The sequence below is a fragment of the Beta vulgaris genome, chromosome 4 (assembly GCF_026745355.1).
Source record: "Beta vulgaris subsp. vulgaris cultivar EL10 chromosome 4, EL10.2, whole genome shotgun sequence".
NCBI lineage: Eukaryota > Viridiplantae > Streptophyta > Magnoliopsida > Caryophyllales > Amaranthaceae > Beta > Beta vulgaris.
The window spans coordinates 20919389-20943545 of record NC_079205.1 but is presented as its reverse complement, the minus strand read 5'-3'; the positions used below and the strand labels follow the sequence as shown (position 1 = coordinate 20943545).

At 35.4% G+C, this 24157-nt stretch overlaps 2 protein-coding genes across 3 annotated transcripts; one reads left to right on the top strand and one right to left on the bottom strand.

The window, feature by feature from the left end:
* The first annotated feature begins 3069 nt into the window (after positions 1-3069).
* Positions 3070-4381, top strand: LOC104907338 (pentatricopeptide repeat-containing protein At3g14580, mitochondrial). Its single transcript, XM_010696252.4, has one exon. It carries the CDS (start codon positions 3132-3134, stop codon positions 4344-4346), a length of 1215 nt encoding a protein of 404 aa, XP_010694554.2. The 5' UTR covers positions 3070-3131; the 3' UTR covers positions 4347-4381.
* Positions 4382-5363: 982 nt separating this feature from the next.
* LOC104907337 (C2 domain-containing protein At1g53590) lies at positions 5364-22849 on the bottom strand. 2 transcript variants are annotated; one of them, XM_010696251.4, is made up of 12 exons: positions 22250-22849; positions 22036-22110; positions 21719-21862; positions 20720-20815; positions 20455-20586; positions 12801-12953; positions 12652-12693; positions 12456-12504; positions 8205-8297; positions 7951-8137; positions 6617-6740; positions 5364-6532 (listed from the first exon to the last, which is right to left on the bottom strand). In XM_010696251.4, the coding sequence occupies exons 1-12, from the start codon at positions 22373-22375 to the stop codon at positions 5609-5611; spliced, it is 2145 nt and encodes a 714-aa protein (XP_010694553.2). In that variant the 5' UTR covers positions 22376-22849; the 3' UTR covers positions 5364-5608. The 2 variants fall into 2 exon arrangements, with proteins under 2 accessions (XP_010694553.2, XP_048498864.1); XM_048642907.1 differs by lacking the exons at positions 22036-22110; positions 22250-22849 and having other exon boundaries at positions 21738-21862.
* Between the last annotated feature and the right edge of the window lie 1308 nt (positions 22850-24157).

Here is a 24157-nt window from a genome sequence, read left to right as displayed (position 1 = left end):
GTGTTCACTATTAATTGACCATATTAGTAAACTTAAGGTCCTCACAAGTAATATTGAGTTTTGATTGCTTTTCCAAACAACACCTACAAAGCCTTAGATAATGAGTGATAGTTTCTGCCAAAGCAGGGTGTTACTCATGATTCCGGGGATAGTAGGTTAGGTTTTTGAAATTTACATGTTAATGTTTGGTTTAACTCAACAAAATCATCAAAAGACAAAGTTTTGGGTTTTGAAGCTAAGAGCACTAGGGGAAAAAACCTTATATGTCACTTAGTATAAAAAACCGCATCCGAAAATCAACAAAAAAAAAATGAGAGGGAAATTTGGCAAACAAAATCTGATGCAGTCCTTAAAAAATCGCATCAGATTTAAAATCTGATGCGATTTTTGAAAATTTGATGCGGTTGTTAGGACCGCATCAGATTTTTTATTTTTTCTAAAATAAAAAATGAAACTCCAGCCCAATTCACCCCAAGCCCAATCCGTTTTCCTTATAATCCCAAATCCTAAAAACGCCTCCACTCTCTCTCTCATCAGCGCCTACCCCCTAACCCTAAAATGCCTCTCCGCTCACATCTCCACTCTCTAGCCCTAACACCCCTCTCTCTCTCTCTTTCCCGTGCACTCAGCGCCTCTCCACTCTCTAACCCTAAAACGCCTCCCTCGCTCTCTCATCAGCACCTACCCCCCTCTCCTTTCCGCCTCTCATCAACTCCCTCATAAAAAATTCGTCAACTTCTTTGAATCAAACGTTGAATGAAATTGATTCTTTTGTAGATATCAAAATCGAAATCGACCGTCGTTTTCATCATCAAATGCATCAAAAATTCGTCAATTTGATCTTCGTCGCTCGTCTCCATCGCTCGTCCCTCGTCACCACCGTCGCTCGACAACACCGTCGTTTTCATTATCAACAACTCATCAAAAATTCGACATCAACAATTTTCAGATTTGAGTTTATTTTTTTCGTTTTGTTATTTTCAGTTTTAGTTTTATTTTATAATTTTCAGTTTTAGTTTTATTTTCGGTTTTTTTTATGACCGCCTTTCTATTCGAACGACAAGTGTCACTTTGTTACAACTGCTCTTCTAGTTAATGTTATGGGCATCGTAATATGTTGTGACCGTAAATTTGTTATGTTCGGAAAAGACATCCCTTCCGTTGTATTAGCCAGTTTACCAATCAAATTAAAAGATCTATGCTTATGAACATGATAACAAGATTATGATAATATTATGATTATGATTTACTCGTTATGTTTACCAAATGATTTTACTATTTCTCTCCTCCGTGTTTGCTAATAAAATGAATTGAAATGCTTTTACGAAGTTAAAGTAGTATGTTACTGATGAGTCTCTGCTCATGATGTTTTGTTTTCTAGTTTTAGGTATCGATGGTGCTAATGGAATGGTGTAGCAGTGAGTTGTTTAGTTTTTAAGCTTTATTAAACACTTATGTTTTAATTTAAGTTAATGTCAGACTATGTTTAGTAACTAAGTTTCAACTTAAGTATAATTAATGGATAATTATGTTTTCAACTTTGGATATGTTCAAGCTCATGAATTCATGTTTGCCTTTTCCTTTCCAGTTTGGAAAGCATGGCGGTAACGCACCGACTGCCTAGATTCCACTGCTAATGAGTACTCTTTAACTAACATAATATTGATGACTAGAAGTTGGGGCGTTACATATTCATTAAAATACAATTAATTATCAAGAATAATTATTTGGGCTTTTCGAAAATAGACTTTAAAAATACAATTAATTATTATGAATGATTAATTGTGCTTTAAAAACTGAAATTGGAAAAATTAAACACTTTTTTGTCCTCCAATTTCACACAAGTTAAAGTAGATAAATAAGAGTTAAAACATGTCACTCTATTTGCCGGGCGTATTTACCAAACATCGTTCATATTTATACCATAATAATTTTCTTCTTTCTCCCTCCTCTACTTCTTCTTCCTCTTTTTTGACCTACCATAACTACCACCACTCCCCAGCCACCACTCTTCAGCCACCACTACCACCACCACCACTCTTCAGCCACCACTGCCGCCACCACCTATAGCCTCCCACCGCAGCCCTTCCCTCCCCCCACCACCGCGCGACCACCTTCTTCTTCATCTTCCCTTCTCCTTCTTCCTCTTCCTCCCTTCTTCTCCTTCTCCTCCCTTGTCAGTTCCCATTGCTACCCCATAGCCCAACACCCCTACCCTTTCTTCTTCCTCCTCCTCTTCCCTTCTTCTCCTTCCTCCTTCCCTGTCCTTCGCCGGAGCTAGAGGTGCCAAAAAGTGGTACGACCCGCTAACTCGACCCGAACCGACACGAAATTAGCAAGTTTAGGTCAAGGTTTTCAACCCATTTTAGTAAGTGAATTGACCGAACATGATCCATTCATTAAACAGGTTGGGTTAAGGAAACTTTTTTATTCCAAATCCGACACGATATCGATGCATACTTTTAGTATTATCATTTTGGGCTGGAAAAGTTTGAATATCTTTCTTAACCATACAAGATTTAGTCTTTAGTTGTTTGATTTAGTTTATTTTGGTAAAATATTAGTAATTAAGAAGTGGGTTAAAAAGATAGATGAGGTTGACTTGTTCGGTTTATGGATATGTTTACGCTTGATAAATGGGTTACATAAACGGATTTGAGCCGGGTAAGAGTTGAGGTTTGCTGACCTGTTTAATAAACGGGCCGAATTAGGATTGAGGGGGTTCGAACCATTTACCGGTGAATTCGACACGAATTTGACACGACACGATCCTTTTACCAGCTCTAGTCGGAGCCCAACACCACTGCTCCTGCTCCTCCTCCTCCCTTTTTTCTTCTTCCTCCTTTGTCTTTCACTATTGTCTTTCAATAATTTCTTTTGTCACTGTTCACATGAAACCAAATCGAGATTTCGTTTTTATTATGATAGAAACAAAAACTTGGTTCGGTTCATGCTAAAAAATTCTTAAGTTTTTATATTTTTTAAGATAAAAAGCATATAATGCATACAAAAATACGGGTAATGTTAATAAATACGAACGATAAAGAGCAAGACCCTAAAACATTTTGGTCCTTTGATATAAAAGATTGTCAATTTCCCAGCATTCTCGTCTTATATTTCACTAGGAAGAAATGAAAGCATTTCGCTGCACCTCTGTTTCCCAAACTAAGCTTGGAACAAGCATACTTAGCGCACAATTCAATCAAACATTAACCAAACAGTATACTTCATCAATCCAACTAAATCCTCCATCTTTACCTTTATCTCATCAAACTTTGACCACACAAAAACTGTTCCACAAAGACTGGTTATCTCCAAATGAAGTTGTTAAAATCTTTTCTACATTACCACCCAATTCAGTTCTTCCTATGTTAGATCACATCTCTAAGCGCAAAGATTATAAACCAAATGAAACCCTTTACACTGTGATCATTAACAAGCTTGCCCAAGTGAAGAACTTTGACGCAATTGATGATACATTGAAAATGATCAAAACCCACAAAAATTGCCGTCTTTCTGATGACTTTTTCTACGATTTGATCAAGGTTTATGGCAATCTGGGTGGTTTAACTAAGAGGGTAATCGAGATACTTCACAATATGCCTGAATATAATTGTTGGCCGACAACAAAAACATTCAATTTTGTGCTGAATTTGCTAGTGAATTCGAATGATTTTGATGTTGTCTATGAGGTTTTTGTAGGTGCTACTTCACTTGGAGTGGAGATTGATGGTTGTACGCTAAATATTATGATCAAAGGGTTGTGTAAATGTGGGCGTTTAGAGGATGCCTTCCAAGTGCTCGACGAATTTCCTAAACAAGGGTGCAAACCAAATAAGCAGACTTTTTCTACCATAATGCATTGTATGTGTGGAAAAGGTATGGTGGATGAAGCATTTGGGTTGATTAAGAGGATGGAAAAGGAAGGGATTTCGCCGGATGCCGTTACATTTAATATATTGATCTCTGGGTTGCAGAAGCAAGGGAGAACTGAGGATTCAATTGAGTTATTAGATAGAATGAGGCTTATGGGTTGTAATCCTAATAAAGGAAGTTATCAAGAAGTTTTGTATGGACTACTTAAATCCAAGAGATATGGTGATGCTAGAAGTTTTGTGCATAGGATGAGATGCAAGTCCTTGATTCCAAGCTTTTTGTCTTACAAGGAATTGGTGTTGGGACTTTGCGAAGAAAATTTGCTTGGAGATGTGGATTGGGTTTTGAAAAGTATGGTTTCGGTTGGGTTTGTTCCAAGGATGGTGATGTGGAGAAATGTCCTTGAAAAGATTTTCACTAGGCATAATGCACCCCATATTGTAACTTTTAGTGAAATTGTAAAGGATTAGCAAATTGATTAATATTATCCTTTTATTATATAGTATGGTATATGGCTCTTAGACTGTGTTTAGTTAGAAAGAAAACATTTTTAATGGACAATGGTTTTCTAAGATACAACTCTAACTTCGTTTTCTTTTTTTTTTGATTTTTCACGAGAAAAGTTAGAGAATTAAGAAAGAATGAAAATGTAAGGGAGGGAAAAGAATGGAAGGGAGTACCTAAGCAAGAAAGTAAGGAATAGTGAGAAAATTATGACATTCCTACTTTTAGGAAGGCGGATTTTTTTTTACTTTGAGAGCATTATTTTCACCCTTTGGCAAGCAATTTGTTGCCAATTACGAATCAAAGAAATGAAAATGCAAAAATCACTTTTTCAACCATTAATCTTTGCCTCCAAACTAAATATTTTCAAGTTTCAGTTCAGCGTTTTAGTTTCTCTATTAAATGTGCATCACCATTGTGGCAATTCGTAGATGGTGCACATGTCCGTATGGTGAGGAAAGTGCGCACATGTACATGGCTAACAAGCCAAATGTACATAACAAGCCAAATGAACACGTGTACATGACTAACAAGCCAAATGAACATGACTGTTAGTATATGTTAATTAGTACTGGTCTTTATATTCATAACCTAGTGCTTGATCTTCACTGTGTACACCTTCATCACCATACGAACGTGTGCACCTACTGATTTGCACCACTGTGGTACTTGTCTATGTAAAATGATATAAGGGAATATCGCTGGCAACAGGGGAAGGCGATTTGATTGTCAATACTGAAATAACGAGTGGTTTCAGAGACTAAAAGGTAAATCAGTAATTAACTTATATGCACTTAAGATTGTTCCAAAACATCAAGTAGATATAGTGAGGTTTTCCTGTCAATCATGTGCTTGAAAATGCATAGCATATTAGCATCCAGAAACAGAAATTTGTTTGCTTTCGGCATGCAAAGTGACGTAGATTCCAAAAATAATCATTTACTCGGAAATTTCAAGAATGCGAATTACTTAAAGTCGCAAACTAACGGGAAAAGTTTTTTGCAATCACTGAAATTTGGACTGAAAAAAACAATCTTCAAAAGATTCCACCTATATGAGTCTGCAATGTACACTAATCCAGAACTTCTATACAACTCGTATGCAGAAGTCGGAACATTATAAAATCTGAACAGCCTGTCAGCCTTTACAGCAAAAGAAGACTATTGTATACACAAAATCATTTCACTGTTTTTAAGCCAGCAAGAAAATGCCCTTCAATATATTTCCTCTATATTTTTCCCAAAGGATTCTCTGTCTGCAACTCTCTATCTCCTTCAGAGCTACTAACACCGTCAACACTAAGAACAGGTGCATCAAGGCTAGCCTTAAGTTCTACCCCGTCGTCACCACATCTTGGTAGGGAGCTTGAAGATATTGGAGTTCCTTCGAGCTGTTGATCGTAAAGAGAGGATGATAACGAGTCTTCATCAGAAGAATCACACTCCAAGAGACTCCCCTCTTCTGAAGTTTTCTGGGATCCTTTCCTTGAAAATGACAGTTTTAGATTACGGGCAGAATCTCTAGCACTCTTGAACATGTTTTTAGCCCTACCTTTGACATGATACTTGCCTGAATTCTCTCCTCCACTTCCCTCATTACTAGAACCTCCTCCAAGTTTTCGATCGGAAGAAAGAGGTCCAGAAAGAGGTCCGGAAAGATCCTTATCCACCACAAGATTGAGCCCAACGTTCTTAATGTGAGAGGCTTTCACATTAGCATGCAACGATGGATCCACAGCCTCAGGCTCACAGCTTGTTGTTTGATCTTCACTCTCGGGATGCCGGTGAAATACCTTGTCAAAGCCCCTTTGAAATATATTACCACGTCTTTTTTTGTGGTCGTCTTTATTATCATCACCACTACTACTACTGTCACTTAGCCGAGATGATTTTGGCGTGTCCGCTGAGAGGATCTCAGTATCAGTTAGCCTGCTCTTTCCTTTCCTAGGTTCCCATGTCTGAGCTACTTCACTTCCAGGATGATGGACCCACATTCCAGTCTCCTTCTGACCCTCAACATCAATTGGTTCAAATGTATCAGCAGTTAATTGGGGGTTTGTAGTCGAGGTAGGTCCTTGCTCAGCCATCTCGTTCTGATGTGATGCGGCTTTCTCTGACAAAAACTTGACCTCTACAGGCGTCTGCTCCTTACCCTGTCAACATCCTTATCAGATCAGAATTGAGTATTTGTTCAACCACTAATAATGTAACAATTCTTTGGACAAGATTGACACTACCTTTTCATTCGCCTCAATAATAGTTATAGCAAGATGTAATCTTCCAATTTTGACATTCTCAAGAGCCAGCCACATGTCATGCCTATGGCCATCCCTAAGCTCGTTGATGTTCACTGAACAATTTCTGAAGGGAATAATCACATATTTAGCATACTTGGGACAAAACAATCAGAAAACCGAAAGCACACAAGCATGGATGGTTATTTGAGCAAGCATATTTGAAACTACAATGCATTAGCAGATAGTATTCTTTTGTCACTAATGGTCAACTTGTAAAAGCAATTTTCAAATGCATAAATTTTTGTTGATTCATGCAACAATATAAATATCAACATCATCCAATGCTTCTATAATGACAGTGCGGGATCATAGGGGTTGCATTACAAAACCTTACCCCTGCAAAAAGAAAGACATAATTACACTTGATCCCCAATCCTTTATTTGAAGACGGTGTAGTATTTAAAACGAGTTCAATGATCAATATTTAGTTAATTCTTTATAATGAAAATTCCAAAAGACCAATGATACTCAGTTGGATACACACAAAATTATCTGATCATGCATGAGAAGGAATTCACTAGCACATCTGGATGTATAAGGCGGATGCTTATCCAGGGAAATGAAGAGCAACAGAACTACAACTGCTCCTGTAGCCATCAACAATAAAATCACATATAAGCCTGAAACCTCTTATTTATTGCTCGTACTTTCTCCACCACACTCGACTCTTGTTACACCAATAATGGTATTGGCCTATCCTCTCAACTTTAATAGAGGGAAGCAGAAAAAAATAGTATAAAAAAATAGCTACAAAAACAGGAAATAGTAAAGGTAATAATAAAAATATTATCTGGCATCCTTTAACATGTGAAAATAATTGCTCACTTCAGATCTCATATTTCTTTGACAATAACATGATACTAAGAATGGATTACAATTTACAAGTGTACAGCAAGAGTGAACATGGAAAGTAAACCGATACATATTTTAATAATTAACACTTGTTTGAAAAGGAGCATAAGAGCTTGAGGACTTGTAATAGACTCATACAAAGGGGGTGGGGAAATTTAGGTATGTTAGTAAAGGGTAGCTTGAGGAGTAAGTTAGAAGTGGGAAACAAACTTTATAAATAGAATAGTTTGGAGAGAGAGAGATTTTGGAAAAATATTGTTAAGAGTTTTAGTTTGTTCTTGGGAGATATTCAAGCATCTCGAATGCTTGAAATTATCTTTTATTCTACTGTCTAGTTTCATATTATCAATCCCAAGTCTATTTTATTTTATAATCATCTCTCTTAATTGGCCGTAGCTATGTCAGTTCATCACAGGACTTACCCAAGAATATCATCATTTGAAAAGCGGTCCTTGTCACGGACTTCAAATTCTAGCACATTTGGTCCATCCCAAGAACAAACTGGAACCTTGAACTCCTCTTGCCATTTTGGAGTTAGTGTCTTCCTATGTACTTGAGTCCTAAATCTGTATTGCTCAAGATGTCCTTTCACATAGGGGTCAGACAAACCTGCAGAATTATCAGAGTTTATAACCCTAAAAACACTTTGTGTATGAAAGGAAAATTGGCCACTGACCATTGAGATCTGATGGCTTCAGTTCTGTTGCTTCAATAACCTCCACATGTGCATATGCAAGAGGTTCCTTCACATCCATGGAGAACCAATTCTCTGTTTCATAGCAGTCAAATAACTTATTCAGTATCGAAAGAGTTTGCATCAACACATACAATTGCTTACTTTTAAAACTCATCTTCAAAATCCAAAAATCTCAGCAAGTCCATTCCATTTTTGGTGTTAACCCCCCCCCCCCTTCCCCCCAAAATTCAGGCCTTGTTTAGCAACAATCTCGAATTCTTGATCATTCCCCCACGCCTTCTGAGGGCTTAAGAACTCAAGGAAACTCTTTCTTTCTATGTTATTTAACTCCTGCCCCCTCCCCCCAACCATTTGTCTGCACATTTGTTCCACATTCCAAACAGAAACAGACATTGACATTGGTCAAATTTTCCATAAAGTAATATGTGATTAAGCACCGCAAGACGCAATTTCAAAAACAAAAACAAAAAGAAAAAAGCACTATTAGACTTATTTAGGGCGTGTTCGGCAACAATAGTTGTGGTCAGTGGCGGAGCCAAGATTTTCAATCAGGGGTAGCATAATGTAACTAACCAAATAACAGTTCATAATACTAGAATATAATTCACGTCAACCTACAGTTATAACCCTTTTAAAAATACGACACTGTGTTATTATATGGTTCATAATACTATATTCTTTAGACTTATATTATGAGAGACTTCTTCTCGTAAAAACTCTATGTACTGCGCTATCATATCCAACCCTTTTAAAGCCGAAGAATTTTCTCTCCCTTATAACGTAAGTTTGAAGAACTAAAAATAGAAACTAATGAAAAACTTAACGTTAATTTAACAAAGGGGGACAATATAGATTTAAAAAAGCTCAAAGCTACAATTTGAAAAGAAAAAAAATATATTCGAATATAGCGTATAAAATGAAAAATACATGGATACTTCATCAAAAAAAATTCAAGAAGATTCTCTTTATAATATGTGATTTATAACAGGATGAACCTTTTTATTCGAAATTAGGAGAGTGATGTATTTATAATACGCTGAAAGGAAGCTATAATTAGAATAAAGTTTGTTGTATGAAGTACTATATTGTTTAAATTTACAAATGTATTGTGGAAGATGGAAAAGATTAGGGCATAGAAAACGATAAAGGAAAAAAGATAAAGGAAAAAAGATAAAGGAAAAGGAAAAAAGAGAATGAACAAGAGTAGATGACTAAAAACAACAAAATATTTCACTAAGTAATCAAACCTGAGACTTGCATGTCTTCAGGAAAGTGAAACTACCACTACGGCAAGCGAAATTCATCTGTAACATATTGCTAGATTTTATCTATATCTTGTTTCTTAATTTTTTCTCCCACCCTATTTTTTTAAATTTTTTTAGGGGTGGCATATACTACCCCTCGTTACTTAGTAGATCCGCCCGTGGTTGTGGTAGTAGCTTTTAGCTGTGAGGGTAGCTGGTAGATGGTAGTTGTTAGTGTATAGCTGTTAGTTGTTAACTATCCAAGTAGTACTATAAGATATTGATGTTCGGTAAAAGAAGCTATTAAAGTAGTTGTTTACAAATAACAAGTTAAAAACTCAAAGTGAACTTTAATATATAATTTATAAACCATTAAACGCTACCCCAAAAGCTACAAAGCTTTTGACAAACACTGCTCAAACACTACTATTTTTTTTAATTAATGTTTTGACTCAGTCGAGACACTAAAAGCTACTTAAAAAGCTTTTGCTGAACAAGGCCTTAGTCAGTTGCTCTTACTCATGCGTTATGCCATTCTCAACCACCCTTCACATGCCTGGTGGGATGGATGTAAATAGCCTAGTTAGTTTACGAAGATTTCACCATGCACGTCTCAAAGCTAGACTTTGGAAGTTCCCATATTTGTAATAATTTGATAGGATTTAGGTACTTCATATTGTTAAGGCATCAAAAAATTCAAGAATATAATAGGGCATTTGTTCTATTACAGAACCTATCATTTTCGGCAGATTGTGATTTAAGTAAATACATAGCAGTCTATTATATAATCACTTATAAGCTATATTTGAAGTTCAATTGTTGCTAGGATGTCATTGGTGGTAATGTCATAAATAATAAGGAAAATGTTATCTTACTTTAATACATAAGCTATAAGTGCGTATCAGAAAAGGAATCCTCCAAATAAGTAGGGGTGAGTGAAAATTGGGGTACCTAATTAGGAACAGAAACATGTTACAACCTGGCAGGTTCTGGGTAACAAAATTAGGAACCAATTGTAACTGGTTCCAGTTCCCCCATTTTTCAGTGAGTCGGGTGCCCGGTTATCCAACCAAAACTAACATATATTATGTGTGCGTTTGTGTGTGTATGTAAGTGTATATGTGCGTGTGTATATGTGCGTGTGCGTGTGCGTGTGCGTGTGCGTGTGCGTGTGCGTGTGCGTGTGCGTGTGCGTGTGCGTGTGCGTGTGCGTGTGCGTGTGCGTGTGCGTGTGCGTGTGCGTGTGCGTGTGCGTGTGCGTGTGCGTGTGCGTGTGGTGCGTGTGTGTGGTGCGTGTGTGTGTATATATATGCATATTATATATACAGTTTTTTTTTTTTTTGCATATTGTGAATATTTTTAGCATATACATTATTTTAACTAAATATGCATCTATTTTCTCAAGATGTACTTTCACTTCAAAAAAAAATATGCATATCTATCTGTGTGTGTGTGTAAAAATTGGATACCAAAATAGGAGGTTGAAAGGGAAGCAAATAAGACCCTATGAGATGCAAGAGCAAAAGTCAATCAGGACCTTTTATGCAAGATTCAATACAAAAGAAGGGGAAAAGGACATATATAGACTTGCTCATATGAAAGAGGAAAACACAAGGTATCAAGGTATTAGAAGAAATAAGTGTGAAAGATGCCGAAATTCGAATAAAGAGTTTTGGTGGGACTGGGGAGATAAGGTGGTAAAGGATAGGTGGATACTTCGGTAAGCTATTCAACAGCGATCAAGGGCAAGATAGTGGACATATAAGTATCCCTGATAATTCAAACTAGGACACGCCAAAGCGGGCATTGAATAAGACAGGATTGAAGAGAGTAGTGGGACCTACCCGTTGAGGTTCAGAGATGTTTGAGAGAAAGAGGGGTCGAATTGTTAACTAGATTCTTCAATAAGATTTGGTAAAGTAATTAAGTGATTGAAGAGGAGGAAAATAACTCCAATCCGTTTCCTTTGTACAAGTACAAAGATGAAGTCCAGGATGGTGCCAACTGACGAGGGATCAGCGAGTGGTTAGGAAAGGTTAAGGGGAAGTGTGAAGATCTCGGTGAACCAATTTGACTTTATGCCGAGAAGATCGACTTAAGCAGACAATCCATCTTAGAAAGAAGACAGCCAATGGAGAAATATCAGAATAAAAAGAATGATTTACATATGGTTTTCGTTGATTTGCAAAAGGCATATGATAAGCTACCGAGGGAAGTACTTTGGTGAGCCTGAGTAGAAAAAATATTTCACGGAAACATACTGATATCATCAAGTGTGCCATGTTAGGAAGACAGAAGAATTCCCTATCAGATTGGGGCACATCAACCTTTCGCACTCAGCCTTTTTCTCTTTGCTATAGTTATGGATGAATTGATCTTTCAAGATCATATACCATGGTTCATGATGTTTGTATATAATATTATATTGATTGACCGTTGATGGGTCGAAAAGAAGGCGTAGAAGGTAAGCTGGAATTGTGGTTACAAACTTTGGAATCTCAAGCGTTAAGGTTGAGAATATTTAAGACATTATATTTGGAGATTAAGTTTAGTGGTTAGAAGCAGGGCCGCTGAGGCGATTACTTTAGATGAGCACCCTCGCCCAACCACCCCCATGAGCAATGACCTTGATAAGCGAAAATAAGGTGGAAGTCTAAGCAGCGCCAGAAACTTCGTCCTTATCGACACGCGTATATACTAGTGACATGATCCCTTTTCTCTGTACGTACCCATGACCACAGTCAATATGTTATGAACTTGGTGGCTTGTCAACAATAGCAGGGGCCAGGGAGTACTCGGAACCTGTGATATTCATGTATTTTTTCCTCTGTCCCTAAATGATCTGCTACCAATTCATACCACCTCAAACTCATGAAGAGAAGCCAGATTAGGGTTTTCCGTATAATAAACATATAGAATCAATTTTATAACTAGGCCACTACACATGAGGACTGAGGTAATGCACACAAATTATGCTGAAACATACCAGACTCAGGTGATACAAATTTCTCCAGATCAACAACCAGCATGTTGGGCTGACAAAGTAAGTATATGTACATTTTAGAACACATACACATAACTCAAATCAGAAAGAAAAAAAAAAAAAATATATATATATATATATATATATATATATAGCCGAAGAAGGTGCGCCCTAAATAGAAGAAAATTGTAAAAACTACCTCAACAAGCGTCTCCTCAAATGCAACAGCCAACAGCTTATCCTGACACCGAAAAATAAATCATAAGGCAGAGTCCATGCGTGAGAATGATTGACAATAACTGAGAGTAAACAGACTGAAACACAGAACACACTTCATTGAAAATTTACCAGCCAGCCAGCAATTCCAGGAAGTTCCGTGACATCCAGACCATGATTGAAAAGTGGTTTGACAGTCATCTGAAAGTATGGAGGTTCAGCGAAACATACACGCAATCGTCCTATGAACGGCCAAGAGCGTAGGAACTTCACACCAACCAGCACCTAAAAACAATCAACAATGCACGAGGACATTTGTACTCATTAACTGCGAATTCAATTTCCAAAATCCTCCAATGTACCTTTTCCAATAAATGTCAAACTCATACAACTTTTAACCTAACTTAAGAAGAACAAGATCCCCTTGTGAGAGGTTTACAGCTTAAAGGACTTAGAAACTGCTCAACAGAACTCTCTGCACCAACAGCTCGTCAAGTTCTTTTCAGTTTTGACCAGGTAGAAACTCTACCGAATTTTAAAAAAATTAAGTTGTAAAATACTTCATCTGTTTTCTTTTAGTTGCCCATTTGCTTTTTCACGTATGACCAGATGCTTCTTTGAGCATTAATATCTCTAATTGTGTATAAATAATAATTATAAAAAGTTGATATTTGGAATCCTCGCATTGAGACGAATTTGACAAGACATCGCTTAATTATGTTTTTTCTTATACGACGGTGAGATAAAGCTTGTCAAAGTTGGTTGATGAATAGTGCCCAAATGTCAAATGGTGCAACTAAAAAAACAGATGAAATATACTATTATAAAACCCGGTTAAGTAGTGGATAAAGGTAGGTTTTAGATATTGAGTAAGTGTTTTTAAAGCACCTAAAGAAAGTAACGTTTGGAGTAGAGGGGGTCCTTTTCTCTCTTTCTCCCGCCAAGCCCTAGTTTTCTTATCGGCCTAGGGGCCCGCTAACTCTTTCGTTGATGCTCATCCCCAATGTTCTTAATTTTTTCTAGTTTTTATTTCAGGCCAATAATAATCTCCGTTCTCTTATTTGGAGAACTTTACTACTCAATTATTGGGTTATTTTTACCCATGTATTGGGTTTTATTTCTCTCTTTGTGAGCACTTGGGCTATTTTCTTAGTTTTGGGAAAATTTATTGATTGGTAAAGATTTGTGCAGTGCCGCGGCAAATATCAATTATACACCTATAAGCAATTGAATTAGATTCAGCTCTATCTCAAAACTACAATGCATCGAAAAATCCCCTCAAAGAAGGTTGTATAAAGCAGCAATGTAAAATAGGGTATATGTAAGTGTCAGTCCTCATCTACATCCACCGTTGTTATGCCAATATAGACTTTTATTTAATGGAGATTGTTAATTATTTGTTAGTTATGATTTATGACGTAGATGTCTTTGGATTATTGTATTAATGAATCAACTTTACAATCAAAAACAAAAAGTTTTGTACTTTATTTGGTATTTTTTTAGTAAAGGAAGGGAAAAGAAAGGAAGAGAAAGGAAAGAAAGAGAAAGGAAAAAAAGAGAAAAGAAGGTAGTTGAAGTTTCCAATGTTTGGTATAATTGGTGGATTTGAGAGGAATTACATGTTTGCTTGTCATTAGTAAAGGAAAGGAAATGAAGGAAATAAAGAAAACATATGTAAAAGCTTGTTAGCTTTCTATCCTGTCAAATTCCTCCGATTTTAGGAGGAAAGGAAAGCAAGGATTTAAGAGTATTCTTTTCCTTCCACTTCCTCTCCTTTCCAATCAAACCCCTCTTATTTTCTTTTACCAAACATGAGAAAGTTTGTTTTTACCTTTCCTTTCTTTTCTTTTCCATCCAAATCCTGGCTACCAAACAAAGCCTTGAAGTAGAGGTAGAGGTGGCTTGCACAGGTAGAATGTAGTTCGTTTTTGTCAATTTATACAATCCAATAACTAATTATACCGAACACTAATTACTTTAGAAACTATATTGACCAAATAGCTATTAGGAGAGTTTAAACACTTCTACTGGACATATTTCTACTCTCACCACGAAATCTCATTAATAATTTGAAGCACAATAAAAAGTTATTGGAAAAAATAATAAGGAAATAAATACATATTTGATCCTAAACCTCTGTAAGAACACCATCTACACTGATCAAACAAAAAGATCATCTCATTCTCTCTCTATAGAGATCATCCTATAATATTTTCCCAACAAATCATCCCTTTCTCTCTCTCTCTCTCTTACGTATTTACCTTAACCCACTACATTTTGTCTCTCAAAATCCAATCACCAATACACAAAATATTTATTATTTATTTCTTAATAATATGAAATATCCGTCAATAACTGATATTAAGCATTAATAGAGTAAATAGTTTAATTAAATACATATTTATTCTTTTAATTATTAGATAAGGCATGTTGGAAAGGTTAAAATTACATTAACTCAATGACATGAATAAGTGGTGCGAAAATCATTGAAGAGATTAAGAAGGTATACAAAGAGGACTTTGATTAGCATGACAGCCAAACTTCCGCCATATAATGGCAACCAAATCATGTTTTAAGGATTAATGCATATGCTAATCTTCAACCTTATCTTTATTCCCCACATAAATGTTGATATCTATCCGTTCATTGTAATATTGAAATATGTCGTCATTATTTCTCGTGCTTCTAGTGAATTACCTGAAACTTTTGTAGTATGCATATATATTTCGTTTCTTATTAAGGTTGTGCATGATTTTGTAGGACAACCTTATATCATAAGTATTTCTTTGTCCCATGCAAGGGATGAATTCTGAATTATAGTAAACCGAGCTTGCATTTCCCCAAACGCTCTCTGAACATCATTTAAAGAGGCTTTTTCGTCTTTACCAAATAACTTGTCCTTACGAGTATGAAGACATGCAATTGGTTGCACAAACATAGCTTATGTCTGATATATACCACCCACCCATAGGCCATAAGATAATAGCCCATGTTATATTAGTTACCACTTATCGTACAATTCACGGCTGGTGTACGACCTCCCAACCATCTAAAAAACTTGGTATCTCAAAAAATGAGTGCGAAATCCCTAAGTCATGATCAAACGTTGATAATGTTAGATCTACTTCATATTACTTTGATGTACTTTCAAAAATCCGATATAAAATCCCACCCTGGCATAATTAAATATCCTACCCAACCAGGGAATTAAAACTCTCCCGTTCTCTGTAACGGATTTTGGATTTGCCGTTCTGCGAAATACCGTTACGGAACGCCATGATAAAATTCACATACTTCTCGCCGCGTTGTCCGTTCCGTAACGCGAACTCGCCGCGTTAGAACACTTTTATCCCTGTTACATCCATTCTTTTCAAACATTGGTCAATTTTTTTTATGATTTAATTATATAGTTGCGGAAACATGATATTCTATTAGATTTGATTATATTATGTTGTAATAATGCTTCATAAACTAAAAAAATGCAAATAAGGTTAAAACATATTAATGTGAATTTTTGAAAAAATTCATGCCGCGTCGGCCGCGAAACCTTCTATTTCGGCGTTACAAGACAAGGCAATCGCGTTTTTTTTCCCTGTACCCAACCCAATTGATATTGCTCTTTTAGTCATAAGTATTACGTTTGCGCTTCATATTACTTATTTAATTACAATATTGTGACTTTCACTGTAGTAAATAATTTGACTATTACTTCTCAATTAGGTATATACTCCCTGCGATTCCGAAAGATCCTCCTTGTTACTGTTACTATTGATACCAAGGAGGAATCATTTTTGTGGGGTCTGGGATGGGTAAAGTATGAAAGAGGAAAGGATTAAGGAAATTAAACAAATGAAAGGGAGTAAAATTGAATAAATAGTGTAATGGTGGACTATATGATAGGGACATGAAAGGGTAAAAAGAGAAAAAAAAAATTGTCAAATAAGGAATAAAGTAAAAGAGGGCGAATCTTTTGGAAACGCGCTTAAACGGAAAGATGGAAGTCTTTAGGAACCGGAGGGGGTAACAATTAAATGGTTACAATTACATATATATATATATATATATATATATATATATATTATATATATTTATATATATATATTATATATATATATATATATATATATATATAAGTGAGTTCATATGAGAATGCATACTTACATGAGAAATGAGAAATGAGAATGAACTTTACAAGCTATAAGTCTAATGAACAAGTGATGTAACTCTAATGAAAGAGTGATGTAACTCCAAAAAAACAAAAAATAGAAAAAATATTTCGAAAAAAAAAAACTTTTTTTTGGGTTTGAATTTTTTTCCAGGGTATAACTCTAATGAACAAGTGTTGTAACTCTAATCCAATCGTATGGTTGAGATTCATTCTCATTTTCATGTAAGGAGCATTCTCATGTGATCCTGCCTCTATATATATATATATATTATATAAATATATATATTATATATATATAGAGAGAGAGAGAGGCGAGATCACATGAGAATGCTCCTTACGTGAAAAATGAGAATGAATCTCAACCACACGATTGGTTTAGAGTTACAACACTTATTCATTAGAGTTGTATCCCTCTAAAAAATTTTGAATTCAAAAAAAAAATTGTTTTTTTTTTAAAATTTTTTTTCAAATATTTTGTTTTTGGAGTTACATCACTTTTTCATTAGAGTTACATCACTTATTCATAAGAGTTATAGCGTGTAAAATTCATTCTCATTTCTCATATAAGTATGCATTCTCATATGAACTCACTTCTATATATATATATATATTATATATATATATATATATATATATATATATATATATATATATATAGAGAGAGAGAGAGAGAGAGAGAAAGTGGCTGGATACGGACTTTTTGCTCATTTTACAACTTTTTATTCATTTTATGTAATTTGCTTATTTTATACTTTTGCTCATCTTTAAGAAACTTCTACTCATTTCATAAACTTTTGTTCATTATATGTTTTTTGCTCATTATATTGTCTTGCTCATTTTAAAACCTTTTGCTGCTCATTTTATGTTTTTGCTTTTTTTTTAAGAATTTTTTGCTTATGTTATGTTTTTGCTCAATTTAAAAACTTTTTGCTCATTTTATGTTCCCATTTTCATCTTTTAGCACAAGGAATAGTTTTCTCCTTGTGTTGAAAACTGGAAACAAAAAATAAAATGAACAAAAGTTTCTTAAAATAAGCAAAAATTTGTAAAATGAGCAAAAAAATATCTTAAAATAAGCAAAAATTTGTAAGATGAGCAAAAACATAACGTGCAAAAAATATAAAATGAACAAAAACTCTGTAGAATGAGCCAAAGTTCCTTAAAATGAGCAAAAAACGTAAAATAAACAAAAAATTGTAAAATGAGCAGAAGTTTCTTAAAATAAGCAAAAAGTCCATTTTTCAGTTTTCAACTTAAGCCTTGGTTTCACTTGATTCAACCAAAAGGATCGGATGTCAGAGGAAAAAGTTGGATCGAAGTTGGAGGATTTAGATTGGAGTTAGAGTTAGAGGTGGAGGCGCATTGGAAGTTTGAGTACAAGTCGTGTCGGAGTTGGATTATGCAATATCCGATCTGAATCCAGCCAATTGTCATCCATAGATGGGAGCCACCTTCAGAGCATTGCAGTAACATCAGAATGTTCACGTGACTGCTCACGAGAATAGTATTACCACCATGATATAAGGATTGTGTTTATTTCCTTGTATAATGATACACATGAGATGTCACCACAAGTTGTGTTGAACTCATGGCCAAAAGAGGGCAGATAGGGTGGGTAAGGGTGGGTCTGGCATATTTAGGTTGCTATGAGTAGCCTCGGGAAGAAGAGAGTTAGTAAATTAGAGTAAAAAGAGGGAAAGAGAATCAGTTTGACTAGAAACATAGAAAAGCAAAGCAGAGAAAACATGTTGAAAATTGACAACAAATTCATTTCATTTTGTGATTTGGAAAAGAACAAGCTTCTCGAAAGCTTGCCTTTATCCTGTAATTCTCCATACTACCCGTCTTATTCCTTATTACCAATCTTAATCTTTTTCTTCTTCCTTTAATTTTTTCTCAGCTATGGAAGTTTATAACACAAGTTAGCATGCATCTCTTGTTGAACCCATAACATCTACATAGCCACAAATAAGAAGTCTAACCACACAAACCTCACACCCTCCCCCCTTTTTCTCTCCCTTTCCTTGAAATTTCCATTTCCCACTGCAGTCAAAGATGTCCACCTAGAATGCCAAGTTTGTACTTCATATCATAAGAATATGCAAAGCAACACCAACACTAATAGAATGTTTGAAATTTGAATGGAAGGAAATGGAAAGATTGTGGGAGGTGGGAGGGAAAGAGAGGGAAATGGAGTGTGGATTTTTCTTGTTCTCTTTGATCCTAATAATGTCCCTCAAGTTCCAGTTCATTATCGTGAATGAAGGAAACAGGTGGTGGTCACTAATCATCCCTATTTAGGGAGCCATTTTACTGATAAAAAACAAATGATACAGCTGGAGTCTGAGATAGTTCATTGGAAGGGCTAACGGCTATGCAAGATCAATGTCGAATGATGGCACATGAGACTTAAGAGGAAAGTGTTTTCTTTTCCATCTTTATAATTCCGGAAGGATCTGATTTGTTGAAGAAAGAAACAAATGTTTCCCTCCCAATTCTCCCTCACATTCCCCACCCATTTATTGTTATCCCAATAAGGGATCATAGATCACTCACACTCCGTCCCTTCACTTTCCTCGAATATAAGAGTATGTTCTCTCCCATTACCTTCGTCCTTTCTTTTCACTCTAATTTTGCCATCCAAACAAAGTGTAAAAGTTCTTCTGATAGTAGCAACAAACTGAATTTCCTTCACTCATAGCTGGCGGTTATAATGCACTTAATGCTCAGTAACGAAACTTAGCCGTCATTGGAAATGAGACCACCTCTCTTCTAAATTATCCAAGACGTATGTAGGTGTGTAAGAGTGTTAAATTTTCTATATCAGGAAACAGAAAGGAAGATAATAAGATCGCGGATAAGTTAAAGTAAACAAGATAAAAGTCAAAGTAAAATAGAATTTTAGAATTTGAATTTGGCACCAATGAGGACCTAGATCAAGAGATTGTGAAACTGATGGGACAAAGATACCTATTGGTGAGTATCATAAGTATTTGGAGTCCATATGCATAGGCAGAAAATGTGCAGATCAAAATGTTCTGTGCAGCACGGATTAGAGTGCGTCAAATGGACAGAAGCATCCGGAATAGTTATCATAATGTACCTTCAAAGGTGGACAGAAAATTTTGCCGAGTTGTTGTTCGCAGCTTTGCTTTACAAGTCAAAACCTCAGCTTTTCAGTAAAGATCACGTTTGAAGACAAATGTGTTAGATAAGTCTAAGTTGATATTGAACCCTATTGACACGAGCAGAAAGAGAAACAATGATGAGGTGTATCCCACTAGGGTCAGAATAGTCAGTAGTGAGGATAAAATGAAGAAAACCAAGCACAGTGGTTACATTCATATCTTCAGAACAGCTTTTAGGTTACACATACTCTTATATACTATGTTACTATCAGAACTTTTGATGGAAAAATGATCAAGTTTCGTGAAACTTATCTCTAATAAATAATACATCAGATTCTCACCTTCCCAACACATAAAATTATACTGCAAATATCTCCAACAAGCATGTCTTAGTTCTCTGAGATACTTATGCCTAGTGTCTTCCACAATTAATTTTTCTTCTTTTCTTTTTATTTTGGGGTGGGTGGTGGGGGTAGCTTAACTGACGTACCTTCCCTTCAACATGCATGCCTGTCAGGTGCATCTTCGCCCCCATTCCAAATCCAAGTCTCTTCCTCAGTTTAGCAACAAGTATTGCGCTCATATCTTCTGCTGTTAGGAAATTCAAGCCAAGCTCCAAAACCTATATACACAAACAAGTCTTTAATTTTTTCTTCTCATAAAATAAATTCATCTTCCTAAAAAAAGGACAATTCAAGACTTTAACTGAAAAATACGAGCTGACTCCGAAACAGAAGCAGGCTTATGACACCTACCAGATGGTCATCCTCAGTAGTATCACGACGAACACGCATATCAGTGAACAAAGGTGGGGTCCTTCCCATGTAAAGATGTTGAACTTCAGCTCTTTTCTAGAATTAACAAGATGAACTTATCAGTATGGAGATTACTACCGATGAGCACTCATCCATTTGAAACAGCAGAAACAATCATATTTATATGTCAAGCAGGCTACATGTGCCTCCTCAAAAGTGTTACTGAAGCAAGCACAAGAAGATCCTGTATTTCTTATTTTATAAAGCATAATATTTCCTTGTAAGATTTATGCTCGAACAATCCAATTAAACTCCATCACATAAAAAGTTTGAAGAGAGACATTCTGCTGGAGAAGTGACCTAAATTTTATAAAGTTGGCTACATGGTATCTCAAAAGAATGAGAAATTTAAACTAGATCATCATGGAATATGAGAAGCTCCAACACAAAATTTACTATACTAATGCGCAAAAATGTGAGACAATCTCCTAAAAAAAAAAAAAAGAGACACAATCTAAGTACAAATCTAACCAAATCTGTAATTACAACAAAAATTCCAGAAATTTTTTATGCACACTAAACATTGTGCATGTATATGAGTATATTACTGTTATATTTTCACTTAAAATGAGACATGTAATCCCAAACTCTAAATAAAGTACTATAGTGTAAACACCACATACACACTTTCCTAAAGTACTAATCCCAACCCATCAAAATGAATCTTCAGCTGATTGACCCATATGAAGTGATTTTATCCCGAATATTCTAGCCCCGAGATTTTATCCCCAATAGTCTAACCACGAGCTATCAAATCGCTCCCATGTCTAGAGCAACTTAACACTGAACTAGGGCCTTGAGGCCACCATTTGCAACCAATATAGGGGTTCATATGTACGCATTACTATTTAATAGACCAACAATCATAGAGACGATGGTTGCTCCAGCAAAACATTGTCATAATCAAGGAACGAAAATTAAACAAATATTGAATCATACTACAGTCCATGGTTTGTACTTCTGCAGGAACCAGGGCATAATAGGAAGAAAAATCCTCTGGGAAATAAGCGGCTCCAAACAAATTGGCCACATTTTTTCAACTGCATAGTTCAGCCACCTTACTGTTTCGGAATCTGTTAGTATCTGAAACAAACAAAACCAGATAACCAATTATGCAAAATCAAAAGGCAGTTAAAAAAGGGCCTTTACTATAAATCATCTACCAATTAATTACAACTTTTTTCTATAAAAAAAAAAAGCACAAATTCCATGAACATAAAAGGTAAGCTTATAATTAAAGGAAATGAAAACTATACCCTTCTTTGATTGGCTGCTTTTCTTTCTCCAAATTCCAACTTTTTCCTTAATCTCATAAAATATCTTTCATGAATCTAATCACAAAAAGAAAGGCCCACATCTTTATTTTGCCAAATAAATATCAAATTGAGAAGAACATGATTATTGAACAAAAACCCAACAAAAATTTAAACAGATTTTGTAAATAAAATGAAAGTTGAATATGATCCAAACCTGGTACAAGTAAATCAAAGAGATGAAGTAAACAACTGGGTGGCAGCAATTGTATGAATTCAACAACCAAAGTAAAACCAGCACAATGGTGACGTGATGGATCATCGAAACCTCTGTTACATCCATTTATTTTTCTTATTTCTGACCCAATAAAACCACTCTAAAGTACCCACACACACACACAAAAAGAAAAAAACCAAGATTTTTGTGTAGTGATGATAGAATCAAACTTCAGGTGGATTTTGATAACAGAAATGATTTACATGACAGATTCATGTTAGCAGATCCTAAATCATTTTGGACTATAGCTTTGTTCAGATGGATCAATTTCTGAACTTGTAATAATTCAGTAGAACACGACAAGTAAAGAAGAAAATGTGCAATTATAAGGAAATAAAATAAAAGATGGTTTTTTTATATAAGTGTATAATTTGTGAAGGAAAGTTTGAATGCTGACTGATGGTCGGATAATGGGTGGCTTTAGGTAGAATAATTTCAACGATGAGAGAATGAATCGAGAAAGAAAACGACAAAAAGAAAATTTCTTTTGAGATTTTTAGGATTATGTTTAACTAAACAGGGTAGATGAAGGTCGATGGTTTATGTTACATTTCTAAATTAATTATTGGTACAGTCGTCGGCAGTTGGCTGGAATTTGGATTGTTGGACACGTGACTACGTGAGCAGGTGTGTGAGGCTAGTTGACTACGACGTGAATCGTGATAGTTTTTTTTTTTTTTTTATCCATATGAGCCACGAAGGCGGTACAAAGTACAAAGAAGGGGAGGGGGGATTCGAACCTGTGACCTATCGTTCACAGTACCTCAATCTTTACCACTAGGCCAAGACATCCTTGGTACGTGAATCGTGATAGTGACTCTTTATAAAATAATTATTTGTAAAACTAACTAAACACTCTAAGCTTAGAGCCAGCTAAGCTGCGCTCAATCTTTAATCACAACTTATTATTAAAAGAGACGGTCTAATTTTAATATTAAAGCAGACCGAATCACCAAATGAATTAAACTAATCACCGAATGAAATCAAACTAGTAGCTAATGGGTTAAACCTGTTTTTGATATAGAAATTGTCATCGCCTAATTTTAATTTAAAAATAGACGGTCTTTTACAAGACCAACTCATCTTTAATTACCAGTAAATCTAAAAGTGATCCTATTTGATTCGAATCAAACTTAAAAATAAAGATTTGAGGTGATTAAGTTTGAGTTACCAATTACTCCCTCTGTTTTATTTTAATCTACACACTACACTTTTTAGGCATGTTAATACAAAACTTTGAGGACATACTATCTATGTTTATATTTAGTTGCAACATTCACTTTGTTGCACAAACTTTAAGAAATGAGAAAAGAGAGTATAATTGATCCACTTACCCCTACTACTAGTACTATAATTAAATGGGGAAAGAGTAGGTGAAGTAAGGGTAATATAGTCAAATTATCCCAAAAGCTTTCCTAAAAAGGGAAATGTTGCAACTAATAAAAAACACCTAAAAGTACAAATTGTTGCAACTAAATAAAAACAGAGGTAGTATATCTTTAGTTTTATATTTGTAAAAATTATAAAAAGTATGTTATGATGAATCTAAAAAGATCCCACCATGACTATATTTTTATCCGCGTATAAATCACAAATGATGGTCAAAGTGAAATTTGTAAATAGTGTAAGATGTCAAAGTGTGTAGATTAAAATGAAACGGATGGAGTAGTATTTATTGAATCGACTCTCTCTTTATTAGATTTTTCTCTTGCCTCTCTCTACCTTCTTCCTTCAACCAAGGGTTTGCTTTTTGGGGAGCTCACTGCCGCGGTTGTTCCCGACCACTAGCCAGCTCCCCTCCTGTCTTTAACACATTAAGTTTTTTTTTTTTTGATCCATATGAGCCAC

Coding starts and splice junctions, on each gene's coding strand:
- LOC104907338 (XM_010696252.4), top strand. CDS start 3,132: ATGAAAGCATTTCGCTGCACCTCTGTTTCCCAAACTAAGCTTGGAACA.
- LOC104907337 (XM_010696251.4), bottom strand. CDS start 22,375: ATGGATGTAACAGAGGTTTCGATGATCCATCACGTCACCATTGTGCTG. Junction 12,505..12,651: donor TTGAGGAGACGCTTGTTGAG/GTAGTTTTTACA, acceptor TTACTTTGTCAG/CCCAACATGCTGGTTGTTGA. Junction 6,741..7,950: donor TCAAATGATGATATTCTTGG/GTAAGTCCTGTG, acceptor TATTCCCTTCAG/AAATTGTTCAGTGAACATCA.